The sequence below is a fragment of the Momordica charantia genome (assembly GCF_013281855.1).
Source record: "Momordica charantia cultivar OHB3-1 chromosome 4 unlocalized genomic scaffold, Mcharantia_2.0 BLBB01000004.1, whole genome shotgun sequence".
Taxonomy (NCBI): domain Eukaryota; kingdom Viridiplantae; phylum Streptophyta; class Magnoliopsida; order Cucurbitales; family Cucurbitaceae; genus Momordica; species Momordica charantia.
This window is the reverse complement of record NW_028275162.1, coordinates 7,133,515-7,161,000: the sequence shown is the minus strand read 5'-3', so window position 1 is coordinate 7,161,000 and position 27,486 is coordinate 7,133,515. Positions and strand designations below refer to the sequence as shown.

At 34.4% G+C, this 27,486-nt stretch overlaps 2 protein-coding genes across 2 annotated transcripts; one reads left to right on the top strand and one right to left on the bottom strand.

Annotated features, from left to right (window-relative positions):
• The first annotated feature begins 3,704 nt into the window (after positions 1-3,704).
• Positions 3,705-21,454, top strand: LOC111012193 (CD2-binding protein-like protein). Its single transcript, XM_022286244.2, has 10 exons — positions 3,705-3,936; positions 4,150-4,366; positions 5,041-5,166; positions 5,249-5,401; positions 14,599-14,728; positions 14,934-14,975; positions 16,495-16,764; positions 16,872-16,914; positions 20,278-20,355; positions 21,075-21,454. The coding sequence occupies exons 1-10, from the start codon at positions 3,857-3,859 to the stop codon at positions 21,142-21,144; spliced, it is 1,209 nt and encodes a 402-aa protein (XP_022141936.1). The 5' UTR covers positions 3,705-3,856; the 3' UTR covers positions 21,145-21,454.
• A 2,437-nt stretch (positions 21,455-23,891) lies between these two features.
• On the bottom strand, positions 23,892-27,242 carry LOC111012167 (uncharacterized). Its single transcript, XM_022286220.2, has 2 exons — positions 24,613-27,242; positions 23,892-24,531 (listed from the first exon to the last, which is right to left on the bottom strand). The coding sequence occupies exons 1-2, from the start codon at positions 27,053-27,055 to the stop codon at positions 24,089-24,091; spliced, it is 2,886 nt and encodes a 961-aa protein (XP_022141912.1). The 5' UTR covers positions 27,056-27,242; the 3' UTR covers positions 23,892-24,088.
• Between the last annotated feature and the right edge of the window lie 244 nt (positions 27,243-27,486).

The following is a 27,486-nucleotide window of genomic DNA, read 5'->3' as shown; positions in this document are numbered from 1 at the left end:
CGAAATAATGAGAGGAAAAAGCGGAATTGATAACGTCAGCAATTGGGTTGATTAGGTGAGTGGTGTCCAATAAGTATCAATTAATTCATTTTAAAAAGAAATTAAAATAAAGACAATATTGGCTTCTTCGGTTTTGGTGGGTTCTAAATTTATATAAGTATTTTAATAAATATATTATTTCATATTTAAATTATTTTATTTTTGTGTGGTAAATTATATAATAGTCTTCTACCAAATTTATAATAAAAATATTAATTAATTAATTAATTAATTAATATTATTTTAGACTGTACTAAATATTTAGCTGATAAGATATATTACTAAATATACGTTGAATTTTTTAATTGAGATTCAATTTTAAAATCTACTACCAAATACATATCCGAATTTTTCATTTAATCGATTGTTTCCAAGATTTATTTTTCAATTTTGGTTAAGAAAAAGAAGATTATGTCGAATTTACTTGCCTACACCTTTTTCGAAGTATTTTCATTTTTTTTTTCTTTTCTTTTTTACTTAGATTTTCTATTAGTTGAGCTAACTTTCTTTTAAGATCTCCCAGGATCCAAGGACCAAGCAACATTCCAATATTCCTCAATTGGTTTTGAAAGGTTACCTTTGTTGGGTTTGCTTTGCAGAAAATATTAATAGACATTAAGAAAGAATTCAGTGTCAAGCTATCTTTTTAATAAAGCATCTACCATTAATTATATGTTATATTGTTTAAATTTTTTGGCATACTCAATTGTGGTATATAAATAGTATTGAGATTCTAGTTTTGAGCAAGAATATTTTAGAAAGGTGACACATTATAATAATAAAGTTAAAGATTACAAAAAGAAATATTATTAAATCATTATATTTAATTTATACACTAGTAGCATAAGCAAGCTCAGCGGTAATTGGCAGCATATATCTCTAATTAAGAGGTTGTGAGTTCGATCCTCCACTTCCACATGTTGTATTCTAGAAGAAATAAAATAAATAATTCAACACTAGTATAGTATATATTGTGAATTTACAGAACTTTCGACTAAAGAGATGAAAGCATGCATGTAGCTTTGATTCTAAGTTTGATGACCTCATGGAAGTTTTTATTTATTTTTTTTAACAAATTTACGGTGCATGTAAAAAGGATTTAATTTGTATTGATTTATGAGATCGTCTTCAACTTCAAAAGTAAGGTAATTTGTTAGATGTTGAATCTAAATTTCAAATCTTAGTTCTTAAGGTAAGTTGAAGATGGTTAGAATTCTACAATGTTTCAAACTTAAAAATATAATAAATTTGAAAACAAAATCATATAAAGAGAATTGGGTATCACATATTTTGTCATTATCAAAGATAAAAAGGTGATATGCTATGTGGTAAGAATATCACTCCACCAGAAAAAAGAGGATAAATTGGTTAAGCATATGTTCCACCCACTTTCAACCAAAAAAAAAAAAAAAAATCCACTTGCCAATATTCTTTGTTTGGTTTGTTTACTGAATTTTAATTTCTTTTCTCATTTTCTTTCTTGCAAAAATAAATGTATAAGAAGGAGGATCTCGTAGCCTGAAGATCCCAGCACAGACTAAAGACTACCAGAATACTGAAACAACCAAATAAAGGAACACGACATAAGTGGAGTGACAAGACTTAAAAACGTAAAAAGCTCAAGACAATATACATATATATATATATATAACTTAAGTTTTATTGAACACAGCCAATATGGACAAAGCTCAATTAATTTAGGTATGTGTATCATCAATCAAAATGTTAGATGTTCTCTATACCTTCCCATATTGTTCAACTAAAAAAATAAATAAATTACATAGTACATAGTTTAGATAAGTTTGTTACTTATAAATAGTGTATATCTAGTTACAAGTTTAGTTCTTGAATTTAGGTCTAATAGGCCTCTAAGTTTTTAATAGTTGTGTTTATTCTGTTATGTTCAATAAATTCCAAACTTTAAAGATTTCTAATAGGTCAAGTTGAATGTTCAATATTTATTTAGATGAAATTTTAAAGTTTAATGTCGAAAGTTTAGGATATATTGAGCACTACAAAACAAAAGTAGTGAGACCTATCAAACACCGCCCTATCCAAGATCTCAAACTTATAATTGAGTCTTAATTATGTTTATTACTTTCTAGTACAATACATTTAATTAATGTTTGCTCCTTCAACTTAGTACAAACCTTTTTATGACATTATTACAATTAAACATTTTTTTCTAGTGCAGCAAATGGGGTGACGGAGGAGTGAACTTCATACTTCAAGGAAAAGAATAAAATGTTTTATTGCTGAGATATCAACCTTTAAATCTTTTAAGTATGGTATTACTTTTGAACTAAAAAATTTATCAAAATCAAACCTATAAACTATTGAATTGTTACCATTTAACCAAAGTTTTTAAAATATATTAAATTTGAAAAGTGTAATATTAACCATTAGAAATTTTATTTTCAAATCGACCTTGAGCCTAACAACATGATTAAGATAAAAACAAAATATATTGATGTTATCGTAACAATCCTATAGTTTGAGATGGTTTATGCAATTTTTATATAAATAAATGTTTTAATTTGATCTAAGTAAATACTTAAACGTGATGATTGATTAATTCAGTGTTTTTAAAGCATTATAACTTAGGTATGAGAGTGCGAATTCAAATCTAGGATAAATAGGTTTTGTTTATTTATTTTTTAAACGTGGGTTGGATATTTGAAATTCCAATTTAACCAAGAGTAGATTGTAGTAGAGTCAAGATTTTAAATATTGATGTACATGCCTCAATTTCATGGAGATGTCGTTGGAAATATCGATAAAATGTTGATGTCCTATTTAAATTTACTAATTAAAAATTTCATCGTTTCTAAATAAGTTAAAAATAATTGATATTAGTATTATGCCTATATTAGTGAGATTTTGTTGATATTTTTCATATTTTGTCGATTTTTTTTGGTTATATTATAGAAATCTTGATGTCAAACTCATAGATACATAGAAATATTGGTCGAAATGTCGACGTGTAAACGATACTTAATACTATAAGTACAATTAAAAAGTTATAACTTTGTTTGAGTCATTTAATTAATTTAAATAAATCCAAAATAATCCAAACCTATTTCATATCTATTTAAGTATCTAAATTTGATAAATATTCAATTCAACTGACAAATTATAGCTACCTATATCTATATCTATTTAAATAAATAAATTTAAGATTAAAATGCTATTTTCATATTCGTATTTTTAGCTTTTATTCATTTTGGTTCTCTTATTTTTAAAATATTTATTTTAATCGTTGTATTTTCAACTTTGGTTTGTTTTAATTCATTTACTTTCAAAATGTTTGTTTTAACCCTCTTAATTTTTAGTTGTAAAATTTTAATACGAATTCTATACACCACGAAAAAAGGACTCAAATGATAATTTTTTAAAAATATAGAAATTAAAATCAACCACGAAAATATGTAAACAAATAGACAAAAGTAAAAAATGCAGAAGATATTTTAAAGCTACAGAAATAATCAAATTCAAAATAAACAAAAACTAAATTAATAATTAATAAGAACCAAAATAGTATTTTAATCTAAATTTAATTATCTTATCTTTTTTATTTATTTATTTATTTTTAACACTGGTCTCAAATCAATCTCAATGTCCAAAATCTAATTACGTATAATTGAAAAACAAAAGGAAGAGAATGCAAGAAAAGATATAAAGATTTTGAGTTCAAATTTTCGTATAAATTTGTGAAACTCGTTACAGAGGTGTTTAATAATATATTCGAATCTTTCATTCTCTCTTCTTCTGTATCGCCTGAAATAATTCTGCAAGAATTTCCCAGTTTGGTGTATCAATGGAGGGAAATTCATCTCGCCCTAGTCTCAAGCGCCGCTTCTTAGAAGAAGAAGACGACGATTCTGTCAAACCCACTGCGTAATTTTCTACTTTCTGCTCTATTTGAACTCCTAATCGCACTTTCATTCTGTTTTTCTTTTCGAATTTATTTGGCTTCATCGCGCGTCTTTTTCTTGGGTGCTTCTGGGCAAACCCTCTTCAGTTTCATGATTATTCAGCTAATTCGTTTTCTGCACTGCATCCCTGCAAATGGGGTTCTCCCTTCTCAGTCTTGGAATTTTGTTTTCTCAGCCAAAAGCGAGTCAGGTTTCCAAAGGGTAAGAAGGTGAAGCCTGGAGATGCATTTGTGGATAAAGGGAAAGCTGAAGAGAGCCCAAAGGATTTAACAGACCCACGATTTGCTGCCAAAGAGCGTGCCAAGCGGCGGAATCAAATGACTGCTGACCTCTTCAGTGAAGAGAATAGAGGCCTCGTCAATAATATATCAGCGGCTGAAGTGACTTATGAGGTAAGATTTAGTTTTACACATATGTTCCTTTCCTGGAGATTTGACCATGCTTATACCAACCAGTGAGTTGATTTTTTCCTTTTGTTCCCAGAGAACTAGTTGGAAATTGAGCTTTGCTTTAGTTGTAGGTTCTCATAATTGCATTATTTTGTTTCTTACATTGAATCACTGCGTCATTGTTCACCGGGTAATATTGTTTTTAAAGTTTTTATTGATCGAGTGTGTATCTCTCCCTTCTCTTCCTGTCATCTTCCCCCTTTCATTGAGGGGAAATGTTTCAATTGAAGGACAGAGAGTCTTCTTTATGGCTGGCGTGTCCTTTTCCTATATTTTTATATTAGTGCTTTTATGTTAGAATTGTGATTAAATTTTGTTAATATCAATAATGATAACATTCTTTGGTACCCTGTTCATTGCCATCACTAGTTGGTTCCTTCATCATCTGGTAAAGCTTGTTCGTTTTTTGTGGATCGTTACAACTTAAAAGCCTGTCTTATCTTTCTTTCTCCTCAGCTTATATATTAGAGAGACAGAGACAAAAACGAGAGCAATTTGGCCTTCGAAGTGAAGGTTTTCAATTTTTATTTTAAAGAGGTTAAATGCAAGGACGGCTACTAATCTCTCTCTCTCTCGCTGTCTCCCTCTTCCCCTTGAACATTTTTCCCCATTGACAGGATAGTGAGAACTTTGAAGCTGATGGAATTCAAATAGAACCTTTCAATTTAGACAAAGAGAGGGAAGAAGGTTATTTTGATGCAGATGGTAATTTTGTTGAATATGTAAATGACAATGAAATCAAGGTAAGTACTGCTGTATGGTGTTCCATGCCCTTCTTGGAAACAATGTCTTACTGGATTGTTAAGGTTGTGTGTGTACCTTCAGGATGCATGGCTTGATAATGTCGATGTTGATCCAAAGTATACTGGGAAAACCTCTACAGTAATAAATAATGAAGATGATGTCCAAGAGCTATCTTCTGAAGAAGTTGGAAAGATAAAGAGACGTATCGCTGGCCTACTTGAGCCAGGTGAAACGGTGAGCTCAAAATCTTGATTGCGTTTCTTTCGAATTTACTTTGTAAAAAATTTTTGGTATTCAATTAAAGGTTATTTCATTGTTTTTCCAAGTATGAAGCACATTGGGATGCAATAGCCTACTCTCTCTAGTTTAAGTCCCGGGTGCAAAAGAACCTTCTTGGGATGGCCTAGTGATCAATAAGGGCCAATGTAAATAGCAAAGGGGTTAGAGGGAATGAGTTCAAACCATGATGACCACCTACTTAGGATTTAATATCCCACGAGTTACCTTGTCAACCAAATGGAGTAGGGTCAGACGGTTGGCCCGTGATTAGTCAAGGTGCACGCAAGCTGGTCCGGACACATAGATTTAAAAAAAAAAAGTACGGGGTGAAAAAGAAAAGTGCATGCTTTTTGTGTGAGTTGCATGAAAAAAAAAAATTAATTGCATTATGAAGCACGATATGATGAAAAATTAAAGAACTGAGGGCTTTATTTATATGTAGTTTCAAGATGGTATTAAGGGAAATCAGAGGGTTAAGAGGAGTATGTAGTCCTTCACCAAACTTATTGTTAACAGAAGGCTTTTGAGCAGGCTGGGTTTTTGTTATTCTTTAGAATATTTGGAAAGATATTTGGATAGAGAGAAAAAATTAGGTTCATTAGAGCAAGTTTGAAATGTGGTTTACTGGTTTACTTTAATGCTTCTCTGAAGGTTTGTGTTCCCGAGTAGTCTTGTGATTTTTTTTTTGAGATATATATATATTTTTTATATTTTTTTTCTGGTTGCTAGTGGTTGGAGTGGAACCCTTTTCTTAAATTCTTGTTGGTGGCTCCTTTGTTTCGGTTTTGTCTATGCTTTTGTACGACCACCTTAGGGCTGTAGTTTCATTCTTTTAGAGGAGAGTAGTATTATTGAAAAGCAGAGAGTTGATTTATAGCTTATTTAAGTAGCAGGCATTTACATGGTATCCATGATCTTTTCTTGAATAGTCGTCAACATAGGCATTTCTGTATGTTTAAAAGTTGAAGTCACTTACATTTTCCTTGACATTTACTATTTGACTCTCTTGCTTATAACTTATAAGTGATAGTTGGCATAGATTTGTAATTTTTCTTGATTATTTATTATTATTATTATTTATTTTATTATTTTTTTTGAAAAGGTATGATTGAGGAAAAATGAAATAATTCAAGGGACATACAAAAAAGACAGTCTTAGCAAAGGGATCCAAACTAAAACAAAAAAGGGTTAAACAATATAAGATCTAACGAATAATTGTAAAAACCCTTAGCCACCCAGGTCTGGGAGAATCATGAAACCTAACAAGGGACCACCCGTTTAAAAATTTTTCTCTCCATCCACAGATCCCGTGAAAATATTATAAATACCAACGACCCATAGAAAACGCCCCTTATCACAAAAGGTTAATAGCAAGAGCAACTCCTCCACTAGGCTGAGCCAAACAAACTAAACTCCTTCAAAAAAAGTTCCAAATCTAGTAAGCAAAATGACAACTCCAAAGGAGATGATCAAGATCCTTCATCGCCCTCTACAAAGAATACAACATTGCATCCTTACCAATAGGGATGACTCCCTCAAACTTATCATCTTTTTTCTCGTGCCAATATTCACTTAATTGTTTGGTATCCCTATTTAAGATTTTCAGTATGACAAAGAATCAAGCAAGAACATCACTCAGTTTCTAGCAAGGCTGCTCTTTTCTCCTCGTATCAACCTTCTTTGGATTAATGGCATTAAATCTATGATAGTAGAAGTTTGGGCTGAAATGAACAAGAGAATTTTTTAAGACAATAGAAGATTTTGGGTGAAACGTTATGACTTAGCAATCTTTAAAGCTTCACAATGGTCTTCTCCCACCAATTTGTTCTCTCTTTACTCACCTAGTCATATTTGTTTGGACTGGGAAGCATTTATTCACCATCATTGGTTTACTGTTTTTCCTTTATTTCCTTTATTGAACATTTGTATCTTTTTTTTATCTACGAGAAGTTTGTTTCTTGTTCCAAAAGAAAAGGGACGACTCCCTCAAAACCCGATTCAAAGTATTAACTCTACTGTGAAGGACCTACCATACAAAAAAAATTTAACCTTATTTGTAATTTTAACCATCAATAGTGAGGAGAAGACAGAGGGGAGCTGGGGGAGAAGGATTCACCAGGCAATGGAAAAACGACAAGAAAACCCTTTAGAAGCGCTAGGACCCCACAAACGACTATATCTTCTTCTTGGGGAAATAGAAAAATCACCAAGCAGAGACGATAAAAAATATTTGTTGTTTCCTTGTTGGATAAAGGACGATGGAAGCCAAGAGACGATAAAAAATATTGTTGTTTCCTTGTTGGATAAAGGACGATGGAAGCCAAAAGCAAGGGAGGAAAAAAATCGTAAAAAAGTAGGACAAAAGCCACTAATTGATTCCTCATCATGGACAAGTGATTTCAATGTGAAAACAAGGAGTTGGACCTCAACCATCTATCCTCCAAAAAATACGTATACAAACGAACATTGAACAAACTGGGAGAACAAAGGAAGTCCATAAAAGATAGCTTTTTGTGGATTTTTAGAAGTGTTATTCAAACACCCCCCCTCGAGATCTACTCAAAGGGATAGAGACCGTACTTGCTCATAATCACGTTATGCCATAAAGGGTTAGACTCCCTTGGAAAGCGTTTTAACCACTTAGCTAGCAAGACCTTGTTTTGCACCTTCAAATTGGCAATGCCTAAACCCCCAAGAGCGATCAACTACGCCACCAACTTCCACTTAACTAAATAAGTCCTCTGTCTCCTCCCACTAGAAATCCCTCATAAACTTTTCTAAGGTCTTACTAATTCAAACAGACACCCTAAACAAACACCCTAAACAAGGAGAGAAAGTAAGTTGGAATCCCACTGAAGATAGACTTGATAAGAGTTTGTCTACCCCTTTTAAAAACAACTTCTTTGAACTTTTTATACCATTGGATCCCAAAAAGAAAGACTCCTAGGATTATTTTTGAGAGAAAGACCCAAATAGAAAGAGGAAAAAGAACCAACTTCACACCCATCTTTCTCACACTCCTAGGGGTAACATCTATACTTCTATAGGTCCCATACAAGGTGGCCCCTCTCCCCCTCTCTTCAATTGGCGGTGGATATCTTTAGCAGATTAGTCTCAACTAAAATGGAGAAGGGTGCTATTGAGGGGTTTAAGATGGGTAAGAATAGCATCCATCTTTTGCACGTCTAGTTTGTAGATGACACACTTTTCTTTTGTTCTAGCTAGGAAAGGTCCTTTGTTAATCTTAATGGACTTTGGTCCTTCTTTGAGGCTATTTTTGGTCTTAAGATTAATTGGGGAAAATATTCGGTCTTGAGGGTTAATTGCGATTCTTTGAAGCTGGACTATTTGGCTTCTTTGGTGGGAATGGGATGTGGGGTGAATAGTTTTTCTTCCTCCTACTGCGGTCTCCCCTTGGGGAGCAATCCTTGGAGAGTGTTGTTTTGGAACTCAGCCATGGAAAAAGTTAAGCAGCTTTCTTCTTGGAAAAAGGCTTTCTTTTCTAGAGGGGGAAGACTAACTCTCATCCAGACAGTCCTAGTGGGATTTCAACCTTGCTTCCTTTCCTCATTTCAAGTTCCTATTTCGGTGTGCTAAATTCTCGAGAAAATTATAGGGATTTCTTATTGGAAGGAGTTGATGAAGAGGGGTTCCCATTTTTTTGAATAGGAAACGAACTTTTCATTGATAAATGAAAAAGAACATAAAATGCTCAAGGATACAAACTCCAAAGGAGTGAGAAAGATAAAAAATAAAAAAATGAAAATAAAAAAAAAACAAAAAAAATGAATACAAAGCACATAAAGTTGAAACAAAATAAATAAAATTACAAAGGAGAGCTAAAAACATCCCAATTAGAATCAATCATGCTAGGTGAGTAATTGACAAAAAGATTGAAAAGAGCACACCATTGAGAAGCTTTGAATTTGGCAATGTGAAAACATTCCAACGGATGCCTTTTTAGCCCTTCGAAGGTCCTTTGACTGCGCTCGAACCATAATTCATAAATAAGGGCTTTAAGACCGTTGACCCAAAGTAATGTAGCTCTAGGATTCATGTGTAGACCAAACAGCAATTGAAAAACCAAGTTCGAGACTGACTTGTCCATAACCCAAGGTAGGTTGAAGATACCAAAAAAGGCAGACCAACAGGTTGCTGCAAATGGGCAGAAAAAGAAAGTGTGCCGCTGATTTTCGCTTGAGTATGGCTGGAGATGGCTGGAGAAACATGTATGGTATCTTTTTCTGCATAATTTCAGCATAATTTCAGCTGTATTGACCTTGCCAAACATAAGAATCCATGTAAGGACATTAACCTTCTTGGGGCTACCAGAATTCCAGAGCTTTGAGCAAAAATCTTGAGGTAATGCAGCAGAGGGAGCCTTAGAGTTACATAAGGAGCTGACAGAAAAAGTCCCATTTTTATTCATTGACTTCATCATCATTTAACAAAACCAAATTCAGATTGTCCAATAATTCAATATATTCAGCAATTTCTCCATCTTTTAGCGACCTTCTAACTTCAATCCTCCAAGAGGAGGTGGTTGAATCCCAAGCTTCATGAACCGAAAGGTAGGGGTTCGAGGAAACCTGAAACATAAGTGGAAACTTGTCCTTTAAACAAGACTCGCCCAACCACATGTGATGCCAAAACAAAGTACGTTTGCCATTTTTTACTGATAACGAAGAGAATTTCTGTACCTTTTTCCACTGTTTTTGAATGTTGTTCCAAGGGCTACGACACCCCAAATTCTTCTTTTCCAGAGTGTTCCAATCAAAACAATCTGTTTCATAAATGCTGGCCACAACCCGGCGCCATAACGCAGAAGTTTCCACACTAAACCTCCAACCCCATTTCGCAAGAAGAGCGTGGTTCTTATTCAATAACATACCAATGCCCAAGCCACCATTTGCACAAGGGCGAGAAGCTAATTCCCATCGAGCCAAATGCTTTAAAGACCCATTTGAACCATCTCCCCAAAAAAATTTTCTGATATACTTTTCAAATTGCTTGCTGATATGTCCAGTCATTTGAAAAAGCGATAAGTAATACAAAGGGATGCAACCCAACACCGCTTGGCACAAAGTCAGTCTACCTCCTCTAGATAATTGATACCGCTTCCATCTATCGAGCTTCTTTAGGATCTTGTCCTTAATAGGGAACCAAAAGGCTTCAAGCTTTGGATTTCCACCTAAAGGAAGGCCCAGGTACATAATGATGAGCAGATGTTCAATTTTACAATTTCACTTTGCAGCAAACAACGCTACTTTTTGGGTATCAATATTAATTCCACATAATGATGATTTATCCCAATTTACTTAAAGGCCAGACAACCATTCAAATGCCGTAATAGTATCGAAAATAATCTCCAACATATCATCATCATCCTTGCAAAACAACAAAGTATCATCTGCAAAGTGTAGATGAGAAACATGAACATGATTTTTGCCGACAATAAAACCTTCAAAAATACCCTTTCCATGTAGGCGATTCAACAAACTACTAAGCACATCACTGTTTAAGAGAAAAAGGAAAGGAGAAAGAGGGCCTTAAACCTCTAGAAGCTGAGATTCTTCCTCTCGGTCTACCATTGATGCATACTGAAAAATTTGTCCCTCTGATGCAACCATTAATCTAGCTAATCCATCTCTCTCCAAACCCTTTCTTTCGAAGGGAAGCATCAAGAAAATCCCAATCCACTCTATCAAAGGCTTTTTCTAAGTCAAGTTTTAACATCCAACCACCCTTCTTCTTGACTTTATAGAAATTTACAAGTTCATTTGCAATTAACACCGGATCAAGGATCTGTCTTCCTTCAATAAAAGCACTCTGATTCATGGAAATTGTGCTAGGAATCACCTTCTTGAGGCGCTCGGTGAGGACTTTGGCTATAATTTTATAAGTGGAGGTTGAAAGACTTATTGGTCTAAAGTCCTTTACCTTTTCCACTGAATCTTTCTTAGGAATAAGGCAAATGAAATTATCTTTAACACAAGCATTCAATTGGCCATTTCGAAAGAACTCAGCAAAAAGTCGCATAAAATCCCCTTTCCAATGCTGCCAAAATTTGATGAAGAATTCAATGGTAAATCCGTCTGGCCCTGGCGCCTTATTTCTTCCCAAATTTTTTAGAGCAAACCAAACCTCAGCTTCCTCAAAATTCCTTTGTAACCAGCTACTGTCTTGACAAGAGATAGGCCTCCAAGAGATGTCTCTTGGAGTAAAACATGAAATTTCTTCACTACGGTACAAGGCATCGAAAAAGGTGGGAGACTGTTTCACGCCCTCTTGCTTTGGGGTGTTTGGGAATTGGTAACCTAAGAATGCATAATGTGGCCTTGTTGCCTAAATGGTTGTAGCGTTCCTTTGAGGAATCAGATGCTTTATGGCATAGGATCACAGTGAGTAAATACGGTCCACACCCTTTTGAATGGATCTCGGTTTGTAGGTCTATAGGCTATTTTAAAAACCCTTGGAATGCTATATCTTCAAGATTCCCCTTTGTCTTCACATGTGAATTGCTCTCTCGGGGAACATACATATATTTATTTTTGGGAGGGTGGTTAGGTGGGAGACATGCCTCTTTGTAATGCCCCATATTTTTGGTAAATTTGTATATGTAGGATTAGTTGGTAATTTGAATATATTTTTTTTGAATTAGCCGTAAAATCTTTTATTAATTAAGTTAATAGTTTCTAAAATTAAATAATTATTTTACGATTTAGTTTAAAAGATAATTACAATATCTAATAATATATTTCCTAAATCAAAAAGGAAAAAAAGGTGATAAATAAAAACTTTTTTAGAGTTAGAATTTGAATTTGAATTTGGATCCTATTCAAATTAGATATTCACAGTTAAATAAGGCCCTTTTAAGTCAAGCCTAAACCATATTCTATCATTCTCTCCAAACCTCTCTCTCTTTTTGACCGCCACCATCTTACTTCTTATTTAAAATTCTTAAGACAGTAGTATCAACTCCTAATCAATTTCTGATCACTATTGAGGTAAGTGACTCTACATCTGGAATGCCTTAGGGCTAGGTTAAAAAATATGTAGGATCTTTGTATGATGTTTTGAATGAATTTGTGATTGAATGTTATTTATGGATGTGATTGTTGCGTATGATTGTCATGCTGCAATAAAGAATGTTTAATGATGGGACCTCATATGCATGATATTTTTGAAAACTTTGTGGCAATTATTCTCATTTTAAAGTAGATGTACACAGAATGAGATTAAGACTGAGGAGCTAGGTGGGTGAGACTTGGCTCCATTGACTAGGTGCCAACTACTATCAGCTAGGCTAGAGTCTCTCAAGAAACCTGCTTATGCATCAAACTGGAGTTGATATTATTTATGCAAGAATGAGTTAATTGTTCACTTTGGCCAAAAAGGAAAAAGAAAAAGGATTTTGACTGGTAAAAAGATTTAGGTCCCACATGATACATGTTATGTATGTGTTTGCTTGATCCCGTTAGGTGGGTTACTTACTGAGTATTTTTTAATGACGTACAAGGTGAGTGACGATGATGTTTGCTGGTTGTGATGAGGATGTTTGCTGGTTATGATATAGGTTTTCACTTCAGCATTAGTTTTATGGTTTCTTTTTATTGTATTAAAAGTTATTTATTTTACTATTATGTTTTATGTAGATTTTTTGTGGGATTCCAGATGAAGTTTCTTTAATTATTTTTGTAAAATTTATTTTATGCAAGTGCAATGCATTATTTAGCATTTTTTAAACGGTTTTAAATGTAATTTGCATGCATGTAGTAACGTCCCTAGGCAGTATAAGTTACCAAAAAGTCAGGTTGTCACCCTCTTTGTGCTTTATTCCCTCATTGTACCATCAGTTTGATAAGAAGTTACATTCGGTAGCCTTTGCTATGCCTTCCTTGGGTCCTAATTCTACTCTTCATTAGGCTTCCATTGTCCCTTATTTGATAGTAGGGTGACGGTGAAAGTGTTCAAGTCAAGTGGAAGGGATGTCTAGTTCTGGGTGGGGGCTTTTTTTGTAGTTCTTTGTTCCAAATTTTATTTTTCCCTCTGTCCCCTCTTGTTACACTTTCTTTCTTCTCTCTTTAGAAGGTTAAAATTTCAAAGACGGTCAAATTCTTTTCAGGTAGGTCTTGCATGAAAGGATGAACACCTTAGTATTCAAAGGCGTTTTCCTTTTGTGTTGGGGTCAAAGTGGTGCAATCTTGTGTCGGAGGATCTTCATCATATTTGTGGGAGTGCTTGTTCGGTCAGGCCTTATAGAATTGTTTTGCATTGGTTTTTGGGGTTTTGTGGGCTTGTAATATGGATTGTTGTTCTATGACAAATGAGATTCTCCATTTTCCTCCATTTTGAGATAAGGATAGAGTGTTTGGCAGGCTTGTTTTCTATTTTGTGGAGTTAATGGCTTGTGAGGAAGGACAGAATTTTTAAAGGGTGGAGATTGAAGTTTGTCTGCTAGCTTGGCCTAGGGGCTGGTTTTTTGTATGCCTTTGTATTTTCTTTCATATTTCTGAATGAAAGTTTGGTTTCTCATATAAAACAAAAATATTCATATGTATGTATTCTCGTTTTTTTTCCTTTTTTTTTCTTTTGTATGTATGTATTCTTTGTAAGCCATGAGTATGACTCATACTTATGCACTCATTAATGACAGACACAGACAGTGTCACAGTTTCTATTTTTGATATATATGAAAAATCTTAAATATCTTCCTAACAACTTGTCTCTTGTACGCTCTTCAAAGTGAGCTAAGCTTCTTTGGTCCAATGTTATTATGGCCCCTTTTTGGAGAATTTGGTTAGAGAGATATCAGAGGGTCTTCAAAGAGAAGAGAGTTACTTTTTTTTGTAACCTTTTGGCTTTGCAGGGATATCTCTGTATCCCCTTTTTGTATGATCTTTCTTCGTCAGTATATTCTTTTGTTACCTATAAAAAAAGCATTAAGTTGCCTATTGCCATGGGTTCTTATAAATACACAAACATTCATTTTCTTTAAAAGGAATAATAAACACACAAATAAACACATGTTATATGCTACTTTATGCCAAGCCTTATATTCCATTTTTCAATATTCTATTTGCTTTTCAGATAAACCTTTTGGAGATGGGTGTTTGCTGAGACCTATATATAAGTTCTTCTGCTGGTGACAGGTCCTTCAAGCTTTGAGAAGGTTGAAAGGAAATTCCAATGACCGGAAGGAAAAGATGTCAGCTGAGATAAAGCATATATTTGACAAGTTAACTGAAGATGCTTCGAGGCTTATGGATAATGGTGAATACAGTTAAGTATGTTGCTTTGTCAGGTTTAATTCCTTGGACTCTGAAAGATTCCTTGATTATGCTATTTTATGGTATTGTGACGGTCCTTTGGCCCTGAGAATTCTTTATTTAATAAATGTTATCTTTTTCTATTTTTGGATTTTTGTAGGACATCACGTTTTGTTGGCAACTATGCTTTGCTTATTGTTCAAACTTTCATTATGCAGATGTTTATCATGAAAAACAAGAGGTTTTTGAGCGTGAGGCAGGTTAGTTTTCTGTTTAATACTTTTAAATAATTTCAATTTGGTTTTATCCATATAATGAGTTGAAGAACCAAAGTAACTTCTCCTCTATGCACTTGCATTGAAAATACTGTACTTGTTAAGTTAAATATTTAACATAGGACATCGCCCAATTTCTGAATTCAGAGCGTTTTATTTAACATATTTTACCAAGAAATGCGAAACTCAGTATTGTACTATTCTGTTTTGAAAAAAACAACTTTTACATAAGATTGAGAAGCTAACGGTTATTGCAAACATTTGTTTACCTGAAATTTTGCTAGTTATTTTTCACCTTATATTACAAAAATCTTAAATACCATTTTTCAGAATCCATTGTATTGACGACAAACAATTTCAAAAGGGTCAAGAGAATGTTAGGAACATTAGTAGGGAGTTTGCAGTGCTATATAGTCATTAGTTGGCCAATTTATTAGAGTTAATGAATTATTTACATTTCTTTGTTTGGGGGGGGGGGGGGGGGGGTGGGGTGGGGGGGCAGATATTAGGAAATGGGTTTTAGAAGCGTGGCAGGTTTTTCAAATTTTCTTTTATATTGGGATACAATTTAAGCCATGTTGTCTTAAAAGACTGGATTTTTGTAGAATTTGGTATCCAAAGTTGTTTGATCTTGGGAGTGGATCTTGTGTCTAGGGAGAATATTGGTAGAAATGCATTGTATTACAGATAAGCTCTTGAGTGATTTAGCATTGATGAGGGTGATGAAAATCAAGGAGTAACTCAATTAGAAATCAAGTGATTCAAAGGTGATAGGATAAAAAGGGAGGATGAAGTTAGACGGGCGTGAAATCCTCAACTGCATGAGTTATCTTTATTTGGGAAAAGGATATTTATAGAGTCCAAGCAAGATCTATAAAATTTGAGAGGAAAATAATATATGGGCAGGATGCTGTCATTAATGTCATTTCAAAAATGAAAACCCTATTTCTAAAAGAATGATGTTTTAAATAGTGTACTAGATATAGTGCTACAACTTATTATTTTTGTAACATATGTGTATCAATTAGCTCTGGGGTAATTGATTTAACACTCGTGTTGAAGTTTTATTTAAAATTTAAACTATTTGAGACATGAGTCCATTCTTTTTGTTAACATCAGTACTCCATTTCACTAGGTTTAAATCTCAATCCTAGGTTTTCCCATTGAGATCGATATTTTCCATCACCATGTTGTTTTCTGCTGTTTTCTCATGAGCGATTATTTGGATCTTTGCATCATGAGCTATTATTTTCTGCTGTTTTCTCATGAACTAAAACGTCTGACATTTGCATCAGTCCTAAATGTCTTTTGTTTAGAAGATTTTCTGTTAACATATACACATCTTTTTGTATTTTCTGAAGAAGGGTGGGTGTTCATTGTTCTTATGTAACAAATGTTTCCCCTGTACAAGTTTTATTAATTTTCTAGGTAGAGAATACCTTATTTGTTGGACCTTTCTTTGTTAATAAAGATTTTTTTAAACCCTTATTCCTTTGATTTTCAGAAGGATACGAGACACTGGCTCGAGCAAAAGCAGGAACATCCATCAGCTTGCATCATGAAAATTCTGACAACAAGGGAAATGGTTTGTTGTCTGATATTCAAAATCCTGCGAGTCAACCTGAAGTTGAAATTTCCAGCAGCGGAACTGATACATATGATATGTTTGCTGACGATGATGAGCATGCGGTTCCATCTTCTAATGAAAATTTAGCAGCTGATGCCAATGGAGTCAATCTACAATCTCCCAATAAACTTAACCCTAATTCTGAGAGTATGCCTTCTCATCCCATGCAAATAATAAATAATAAAGTTCCACTTAATTATGTCAATTTTTATTTTCTTGATTAATTTTTTGTTTCTTATTTGTTTGGCATGCAGGTGGAGCTTCACAAAATGACTATGTCTATGATGAATCATCTGGGTACTTTATTCCTCTTCACTTTTATGGATTCAGGAGGACCTAATTCAATCTCTCCTTTTCTGCACTTGTTCATTTCTTCAGCAGTAACACCATTTATTTCTTGAGCAAGGTGCATTTTGATAGGAATGTCAAACCTCCTATTCATTTTTGGGCTTAGAGGTCGCTTGCAGAAAGTGGGAAATGGTTAAAGGGACTAAAGAGTTTTTTATTTTAGCTAGCCAGGGAGGCATGCTAGAGTTTGTTAAAATGTTAGCAAGGGGGATATCATGAGAGTACTAAGAGGAGTAATTTGTGAGGCTATGCGAAAGTTATTGAAGCCTTGGAACTAATGAAAATTGCTTTGAATTATGGGAAAGATAATTTGTCAAATCTGATATAAATTTCAACTCTCTCATTTTTAGACAGGTTTCTGGTTTTGAAAGAATGAATTAGCCAAATTCCAAGATTTCAAGGTGGTGAGGAATGATATCGTTATGTTAGATCATCATCCCATTCTCCTTAAAACTGGGGTTTACCTTGGGGACCTAGTCCATTGAGGTTGGAAAGTGTGAGTGAAGATTCAGAGTTTTACAAATTTGTAGAAGCGCAGTGGAAAAGTGGAATTGGCTGTAGGTTTGTTGTTTCCAAGCCTTGCCTGAAATGGAGAAGGCTCAAATGGACTATTGAGGGGAGTGTTGCCAGATTATGTTTAGAAATTCAGGCAAATAAGGGAGGATTTGTAGAAGCAAATATGTCTCAACATCACCATGGAGGAAGGTGATGGAGAAAAAGGGGAATTGTTGAAACGGCAAATAATTAATATTATTCTATAAGAGCAACAGATGCTACTCCAATGAGGTAAGATTACGTGGGTAAATGAAGAAGGATGAAATTACAACATTTTTCCACATAGGCTGTTAGGTGAAACTTTATTTCAGAATACTACCTTAAATATGGTGATAATTTGATGACTAATGAAGAAATAGAAGGGGCAGTAATAAAGATATTTTGACATGCTATGCTGAAGTAGTAGTAGCTTCCTGCTAGAAGGTATAGGTATATATTGGATCTCGATTTCAGTTGAATGGAAGAAGCGGTTGGAGAGATTGTACGGAAAGAAGGAATCTTTATTAGCAGGAAGAGAAATGCGTAGCTCAAAGGCACTGGAGCAGATGGATTCTTGGAGAGTTCTGAATTCTTTTAGAAAGGTTGGAACATTGTTAATGGAGAAAGTATGGGATGATTTCATGATTTCTTCGATTGATAAGAAAATATGGGATGGCCTTAAGGGATGTGGAACCCTTAATCTAAAAGGAAGTCAAATAAAGGGACTCTAATCTAAATTGATAAGAAAAGACGGAGCATTACAAAAATTCTGTTAATATCAGTCCAATCAAAGGCTGAAGTTGTGTGTTTTACTCGACCGCAAGATTACAAAAGAATCGAACTTATATGAGAAGATTCTGGAAATCTCTTTCTTATAGCATTTGTCCAAAGGATTCTGGCTTTGTCTTTGAGCCACTTACACTGTTGTTGCGAACAATCCCAATAGCAGAGGATTTCTCCACTACTGCAACACATGTGACAGATTTGGGGGGATAGAGCAGAGTGAGATTTCCTTCTTTGAACCTTATCCAAAGTATTGGGAGTACTGTGAGGTAGGGACCAAACAAAAAACTCTTCCAAATGAGTATACTGATCCCATCATCAAGAAAAGCAATATTAGAATGGAGAGATTTAGTTGCAGACTTCAAGGGAAAAATTCCCGATTTATCAGCAAGCCAAAAGATCTTGTCTAAGTCTTGATTCAAGGAAACCCCATGCAAACACCTCGCCAAAAGAGACCATTCCTTTAACTCTCTATACATCCCTCTTTGCAACTGGAAGCCCAAGCTTTACTGATATCCTGCCAACATCTTTGGACCGAGTAAAACATAGATTTAGCTATAGTATGAATAGGAGTGTTGAGATATCCATATATGAATCAAATTTATCCAACCCATCAGCTTAAGCTTTTGGCTTTTGGGTTTGGGTTGAGTGATATTTTAATCATCTTTAACATGATACCAAAGTGGGAAGTCCTGTTTCGAACCCCTGTATTGTTGTTTCCTCTCCATTTATATTCATTTCTACTTGTTGGGGGTTGTGCAATTTTTCAAGCCCACGAGAAGTGTTGAGACTTGAGATATTAGAATTAAATTTATTCAATCCATCAGCTTAAACTTTTGGATTGAGTGGTAGTTTAGTCATCTTTAGCTAGAAGGAAAGGACTTACAAAGGGACTGCCCACTGTCTTACCAAATTCTAATGTTTTTCCCATTTCCCAGGTAAGCTGGATGTTATTTCTTTGTTTTATATTTTTTTTAAAAACTAGATACGACCTTCTCATTGAAACAAACGAACTCGTAGGAGTGAAAAACCAAAAAGAAAAAGAAATTTCAAAATTCCGGAAAGATTGCAATTCTTTCAAACCCAAGGCCTTGAAAAACATATAAAGAAGTGCAGTCCCTCCAGACATGAAACCATGAACCAACAAAGATAATAAGAAAGTCTTCCAAGTCTTGCTCTGGAAATAGACAGCAAGAGCTTAAAATATTAATTAAAAAAAAATCTTCAATAATGTCTATAAAGTCAATTGGAGATTATTTTAAAGTGGAAGAGTGACGTGACGAAGTAATAAACAGCCCTAATCACTTGATCTTTGTAGCGATTCAAGCAGAATCAATGCCACTAACTTCCTAATCCTCACTAAAATCCATAAACTCATCTTCTTAAGCCCCTTTGATAATCGTTTGTTGAATGAATAAAACTAATCTCCCTCCAAACTTCATGGTAATTTTCAAACAAATCCAAAATAACATTTTCAAAGAATGTTACAACCACCCTTGAGTTAACCTTGAAACACTTTTTGCTATTAGACTCCATTCCTCATGAAAGGATTTAGCTCAACTTTGAGGTTTAATTTCAAGATCTCTACTTCAAAATATTGAAAAAGTTCTTCCTTTTGATTGATAATGAGAAAATTATCAATGCTTTGACCGGCAAAATCTCTTGAATTATTAGGAGTATTGGGGGAGGATTATTTTGTTCCTTGGATAAAAGACATAAGCTTTCGTCGAGAGAATGTTCATTGGAATTTAAAGGAATCTCATCTGCAAGCAAAAGATTGAAAGTTGGTTAAGGTGTTTGGTGATTCTGGATGATCAAAAGAGAAATATGTGTTTTCATGATGTATTTACAAGGCTTACAGCAACCATCTTTGTTTTAGATTGACATGCCAAAGGAAAGTGTTGATGGAATAGAGTATTATAGAAACTTTTTTTACTCATTAGTATTTTTATGTTTGTGATTGTATATATAACATCATTGAAATTTTATCTTCAGGTATTATTACAGTAGCAGTTTGGGGTATTATTATGATCCATCCACAGGACTCTTCTGTTCTGCAACATCTGGGCAATGGTAGTCTACTCATCCCTGTCACTCTGCTCACTGACTTTCTTACTGTGATTGCATTCTTGGAACTTATCTTGGTTAATTCTGCTTGTATAAGGGCTTGAAACTTTTATTATGCTGATCTCTTCTTAAAAAGTCTGTGCTGGCCCAAATCCTAGAGACATCGAGGGTTTTCCTTATTAAGCTCACACACAGATTCGATCACGCAACCCTGAGTAGGTGTTACTCAGAAACTGTGTGCCTTTTCCAATAAGGCTGCTCTTGCCTCCTACCCGTGGCCTAATTTTTAGAATATCCTAATAAGTCTAGGAACCTAAATGTTTTTTACTTGGTTATTTTTATATACACGAGGCTTTGAACTCCTGTTTTCGTGGGATTGGCTGATTTTGATAGTAAACTACTTGTTGGCGTAGGCTCCTAGATTCCTTTGGGCATGACTCAAATGGCAATTTCTGGGATTTCTTTGTTTCTTTCTTTACTTTACTTTTGTTTTTACCTATTCCTGACTGATTTAGATTATTTCTCGATTACATGAATTGAAAATGAAAACTAGCAGAAATGGTCAAAGATTTCTATGACAATAGGGAACATATGTAGACACATAGTTGTGTGCTTCAAGTAATCTGGCTGCATAGTGAATCATCGAAACTCACACGAGAAATCGTGAGGTTTATGCTGCAATGGACATTGTGGATACAAACTGATGCCGATTTCTGATCCTGTAGGTACTCTTATAACGAGGAGACTGGCACATATGACGAAATCCATGAAGCTTCTGCCACTGATGCCAACTGAGAAATTGGAGAGAAGGTGTTGATGGGCAGAACTGTACAGAATACTGAACTGAGCAACAAGTTGAAAGATGTGAAAATGGGGTAAAATTGCAGTTCTATTTGCTCTTTGTATTGTTTTGTTGGAATCCCATTTGTAAGTTAAGTTATGCTCTACAATTGTGGCTTTACTTTGTTATTACATCACTGAGTTCTATCAAAAGACTCGCTCAGCATGGGGAAAGTGGGTCTCTAATAGAACTTCATTTGGTAAGTACATCAGTCTTGTAGCTGGATTTTGTATTTTAAAGGCTTAGTTTTTGTTTTTGTTTTCATTTTTTCGTTTTTTTAATTACTTTGCATAAATTATCATTTTACTCTTCGAGTTGTTCATTTGGTTTTTGAGATTTAACTCATGAGCTTTTAAAAATAGTTTCGTTTGGTTTCCAGCTATGGTGGTTGATTGGAAATATTTCTAATTTATATTATAGTTTTGATGTCATAAAAAATTATTTTTTAAATAATTTATGATGACATGAATAGAAAATCACATATTAGTCCATAAAGTTAGTAATATGGCTTTGGGATTTATGGAAGTTTGGACTATTTTTCATTTCAATATCTTCCCTTAAAAAAATACATATTTTAGTATTGTCAAATCTCGTTTATAGCATATGGTAGACCATTCATTTCTCGAAGGGTCGTATTATTTTATTATTTAAATTAAATAAATAAATTTATTTATGTATGTTATTTGTATATCATTTAAATTTTATAAATAAAAAAATGCAATTCAATTTAAGATAAAAGAATTTCTATATTAATATTGCAGTAGCTCTTTGGTTGGGTAATGGAGAAATCATGAGTCATTAACATATTAAATATGTACCACATTTTTAACTTACGTTTTACTGAGATTGTGTCATCTGTTGTGCCGTTTGGTAGTTTATAATTTATTATTTTCGAAAGAAATATTTGACTGTAAATTAACTTAATTACGGTTAAAGGTTCCAATAGGTGAAAATGGTTTAAGAATGGTTGGTGAGGTTTTTTCTTTCTTTTTGAGTTTACATCTAGTTAATGGGTCTGAATTTCTGACTTTTCAGTCGACATATGACTTAACCAGTTGAATTATGTCTAGATTAACCGATTTGTGAAATTAAACCAATTGCATTAAATTAATTTTTAAAACTAAAATTTCTGCAAATAACTACTAAGCAAAAGCAATACAAAGAACCAAAGCATGTTGCAAATATGTGGAAAACATTTAATAAAATTAACAAAATAGTAACTACATTTAGTATAAAAAAAAACGAACATCTTGTGTCAATTACATTTAGTTTTTTCAAATATAACATTTTTTATATTAAAAAAAACGAAGGTCGTGTGTGTAATATAAGTGAAAATTTTTGTTAATATTTAAAAATTTTAAAAATAGGTAACATATTTTGAAATACATAAAAGATTTTTGCTATCTACTGTTATTTTAATTTTTTTTAAGAAATACATATATAAAATGTATATTCAAATTTGATTTTCAAGATAAACTTTAATATTTTTTTAAACAGAAGTTAGAGATGGGAAATAAAAAATAGTTGACTTGTCAATTATATTTCTGTTTTGTTGCTCGATTCATGAGCAATTTTCAACTTTCAAAGTTAGCTTTCAGACAATAAAATATACCCCATTTAGGGTGTATTTGTGAGTGATTTTGGCATTTTTACCATTTTTAAAATCATTGATCATGTTTCGCCTTTTTTTTTTTCATTAATCATGTTTGGCAAATTAAAAAATTGATTTTAGTAAAGTTTAAAATCATTTAAAATTGATTTTAAGTTTCATTCCGATGATGGTTTTTAAAAAGCAATTTTTTTTTAATTACTCGTTCTACCATCACTCTTAAAGACACTCTTATCCACGATTTGATATTTAAATGGATATAACTGAAAGTTTAAAGTTACAATTTTAATCATTCATTCTTCTTGTTTTTTTTTTGGGTAAAGTAAAACATTATTATTATGTATATATATTTAATATTTTTAGTTCATAAAATAAATGTGAGGATGAGGTTCAAACCTTTAACTTTTGAATGGTACACGTGTTTTACTACTGAATTGTACTCAAACTAACTTTATTTTTTATTATTATTAAATTATAGATTTGATTTTTGAATATTCAAATATTCAAATCTATTCAAAATATTCAAATTAAAAAGTTTTTAAATATGACTGCCAAAACATATTGAACTCACCTTATTCATTCACTTTTGCCAAAAGCTTAAAATTACTCGATACCATCTTGCTCACCCAAATGTAACTCACACCAGAACATTTAATTTGTCATGTCGTGACTATGTAATCTTTGAATAATATGATTACTGTTACTGTGTTAGGAATGCAACCAAGTCGTTGGATAATCGAAAGATAATAGTGTATAAGTGAATGACAATACCTCCATTAGTATAAGACACTCAAGTAAAATCAAAACAAAGTCACGAGGATTTATATCCTAAAGAAGACGACAACAATACATTATGGAGGATTTTGTTTTCCTAACAAGTAGATATAAGAATCATGGGGCGTCAAATAAAGAAGTCATGCATTATAAACTTTTTAAAGTAATGAATGAGACTAAATAGATGCAATCCTAAAAGTTAAGAATATCTGTTATAAAATTTGAAAAATAGCTAAAGTAAATAGCTACACCCCAACAAAAGATAAGGCAATTTTGTGCCTAACCTTTTTTATTTTTAAGTAAAAAGTGAGAACGATGAAGTGGAAATACTTGATAGAACATCTTTCTGTGTTATTTTATTTCTTTCAAGTAACAAGAAACAAAGAAATATAAAAGAAGAAAAAAATATATCTTTCCTATTTTTCTTGCTCATCAACCAATTTAAGGATGCTCACAACAATGTGAACTCTCCTTTTTCTTGCTTGGTTTATCCATTCATTCATTCTACATTCCTCTCAACTGAATGAATCAGAAAGGCTCTTGCTTTCTTGCACAGGCAGCTGCACACCCAAGTTCTCAAGTCTTCCCATTGTAATACTGCAAAACGGCTCGGGAAGCGCCCGTCGATGAGTCGATAGCTCTTGAGCTACATTCTTCATTGTTGGCCTAAACTGAGGATTGGCATTCACACAATCCAGTGCCAATTTAGTGAGTGTGAGTATTTCTTCTCCCACTTCACTTGTAGGAGCTGATAAGCGCTTGTCTATGATATCTTCTAGCTGCAATGCTTTTATGTTCAACGGTTCGGAATGCATCGTCGCTGACAACAATGACGACGATGAGGTCGAAAGAGCATATATAAGCTCGCCAGGATGATGTCCCACGATTGTTTCAAGTATCACGACTCCAAAGCTATAGACATCACATTTTTCTGTGACCTTCATTGTATATGCAAGATCTGCAACCCGGATAAGATACAGTTAGAAGAACATTTTAATGATACTAGAGAGAAATGTTGATAGTTTGGTAAGTCAAGTACCTGGAGCTATGTATCCATAAGTACCAGCCGTTGCAGTCCAATTCGATGAGCTGAGGTTTACGAATCTAGCAATGCCGAAGTCGGAAAGGCGAGCTTCATAGTTTGTATCTAATAGTATATTGTTGCTCGAAACGTCTCGATGAATGATCGGAGGCACGCAATCATGATGCAAATAGTTCAGAGCATTGGCAACCCCTTTAACAACATTGATCCTTCTCATCCAATCCAATTCTTTTGCTCGCTCTTCGCTGCTCAAAATCTTAGCCAAGCTTCCTCTTTCCAAGTACTCGTAGACCAAGAGCGATCGCTGAGTGTGAAAACAGAATCCGTAAAGTTTAACGATGTTTCGATGTCGGATTTTTGTCAGTGCACTTATCTCACTCTCTGATATTGCTGATTGATCTTCCAAATTGGTGTGATGAACAACAGAATGCAGCTGCTTCACTGCCACAACTTGGCCTGTTGACAACTTTGCCTTGTAAACACTTCCATGTCCTCCAACCCCAATACAATGCTTCCCATCAAAGTCTTCAGTTGCAGCCCTTATGTCTTCATATACCAATCTTCCATCATAACTCCAAACTGAAAACAAATCTCCATTGTGTGAATCTCCCACCTTGGATTGCTTCTTTCTTCTTCCTTTTCTCATGGTACACACAATTCCAATGCCTATGCATAATGCCAAGACCAACACTGCAAAAGAAGGAATAACAATCAAAAGTACCATACTAATGGCTGCCTTCTTATCCTTCACAAGAACAGGGCAATTCTTCAAGCTGGTGTGGTTTCCACACAGGCCTTTGTTGTTCTCAAATGCCTCTGCTGATGCCTCTTGGAAGGCCTGGCTCTCAGGAATTGGACCTTCCAAGTCGTTATACGACAAGTCGACAAGCCGTAAACTTTCCATTCGATCTAAAGCGGATGGGATCGAACCGGAGAGCTTATTGTGGGAGAGGTTTAGTATTTCCAGTTTCATTAGATTTCCGAGTTGCCGGGGAATGACGCCGGAGAGCGCGTTGTGACTGAGATCCAACAGCAACTGCAGGGTGGCTAGATTGCCAAGCTCAACAGGGATGCTTTCTACAAAGTTGTTGTTCCTCAAGTTCAAGTATAAAAGTTTTGAGAGATCAGCTATTTGTTTTGGTATTGGCCCACTCAGGTTGTTGTCTGCTAGATCAATGTATGAAAGATCAGGAATCGTTCCAATTTCTAGAGGCATAGAACCAGAAAGCTTGTTGCTGCTCAAAGTCAGGTTGATCAATGACTTCAAATTTCCAACTTCTTGGGGAATTTGTCCTGAAAGATTGTTGAAAGACAGATCAAGAACATGCAAGACACTTGAATCTCCAAGTTCTGTTGGAATCTTCCCACCAATCTGGTTGTTGGAGATCTTCAAACTTTTGAGAAGTCGGCATTTCGCCCAATTCGGCGAAACTTCGCCGTAGAAATTATTGTAGCTCAGATCGATGTAATCCAAGTTGGGATATACGCCGAAATCTTCGGATATGTTTCCATGAAACTTGTTTCGATCGAGTCGAAGCCGAGTTAGAGCATTGCAATTCTTTAGGCCCTTTGGGACAGGACCACTGAAGTTGTTGTTACTAGCACAAAAGCATTGGAGTAAGCCTCCATGACACAAAGTTTGTGGTAAAGGGCCAGAGATGGTATTGTTTGAGAGGAAGAAATGAGTCAAATTGGTAAGTTTGTTGATCTCTTTAGGCAGCACACCAGACAACTGATTGCCAAAGAGGGACAAAACATCTAGGCCAGAAAGATCTCCAAACGACGCCGGGATCGAACCGGTCAGGTTGTTTAAGTGCAACCGGAGCTCAGCGAGAGATGTCAACTCTCCTAGCTCTGATGGGATTGAGCCAGAGAGGTGGTTTCTGCCAAGATCCAGAACTGAAAGCCTCCTCAAGTTTCGGATCCTCGTCGGGATCGAACCTGAAAGAAGGTTTTGTGATAAGCTCAACAAAGTAAGCTTCACCAGCCCTCCCAACTCCTCTGGGATACTCCCATCAAAGGCATTGCTGCTGAGGTTGAGCCTCAGCAGCTCAGGAAGCTCGCCGATGGAAGGTGGGACGGTCCCGAAAAGGCGGTTACCGTGGAGATCGAGAGTAAGGAGATTGGGGAATGAGGAGAAGTTGAAGTGTTCAAGAGTACCAATCAAACCAATGTCTGTGAGAATGATTTCTTTGACAGTTTGAGCATTGTTGCAACTGATGCCAACCCAATTGCAAGGAGTTTTTGTTAAGTTTGAATTGGGAAGTGGGAGTTTCCATGAAGGAAGGAGAGATTGAGTCTGGTTTTGAAGGCTAGACTTCCATTGCAGCAAAGCTTCAAGCTCTTCCTCTCTCTGTTTTTCAATTGAAGAACCAAATGAAAAATGAAAAATGAGGAAGATGAAGATGAAGAAAAGAGGTAAAACTGCCTTGAATTTCATGATCTAGCTAGAATTTAGAAACAAGAACGCAAAACATGAAAATTGGTACAAAAAGAACTTGGCCATCCCCAAAGATATATAAGAAACAGAGCTGAAGTTTTTTTTCCAACAACTGAAAGTGATTGGAGTGGCAATATTTGGCTGATATTGGTTTCCATTTTCTTTTTCCTTGGAGAATGGTCAGTGATGTGTTTGGATCCATGGAAAATAAAGGATTTTCTAGAATGGGATCAGTCAAAGAATAATATCATTCCACACAACCCACCAAAATTTTAAATCTCCAAAATTTTTAATGAAAATATTAATAAAATATCAACGACAGACCTAGGAATTTATATTGACAATATTTAAATTAATAGGAATTTTACCATTAAAATTTCTTATCGTATAATATCTATATTAGTAACTGGTACGTATTTTGTTCATTTTTT

Bases quoted from the DNA above. Each gene is read 5' to 3' on its own strand.
- LOC111012167 (XM_022286220.2), bottom strand. From the start codon at position 27,055: ATGAAATTCAAGGCAGTTTTACCTCTTTTCTTCATCTTCATCTTCCTC. The intron at 24,532-24,612 runs GTACTTGACTTA...TCCGGGTTGCAG, and splicing joins TTATGGATACATAGCTCCAG to ATCTTGCATATACAATGAAG.
- LOC111012193 (XM_022286244.2), top strand. From the start codon at position 3,857: ATGGAGGGAAATTCATCTCGCCCTAGTCTCAAGCGCCGCTTCTTAGAA. The intron at 3,937-4,149 runs GTAATTTTCTAC...TTGTTTTCTCAG, and splicing joins GATTCTGTCAAACCCACTGC to CCAAAAGCGAGTCAGGTTTC. The intron at 4,367-5,040 runs GTAAGATTTAGT...CCCCATTGACAG, and splicing joins CGGCTGAAGTGACTTATGAG to GATAGTGAGAACTTTGAAGC.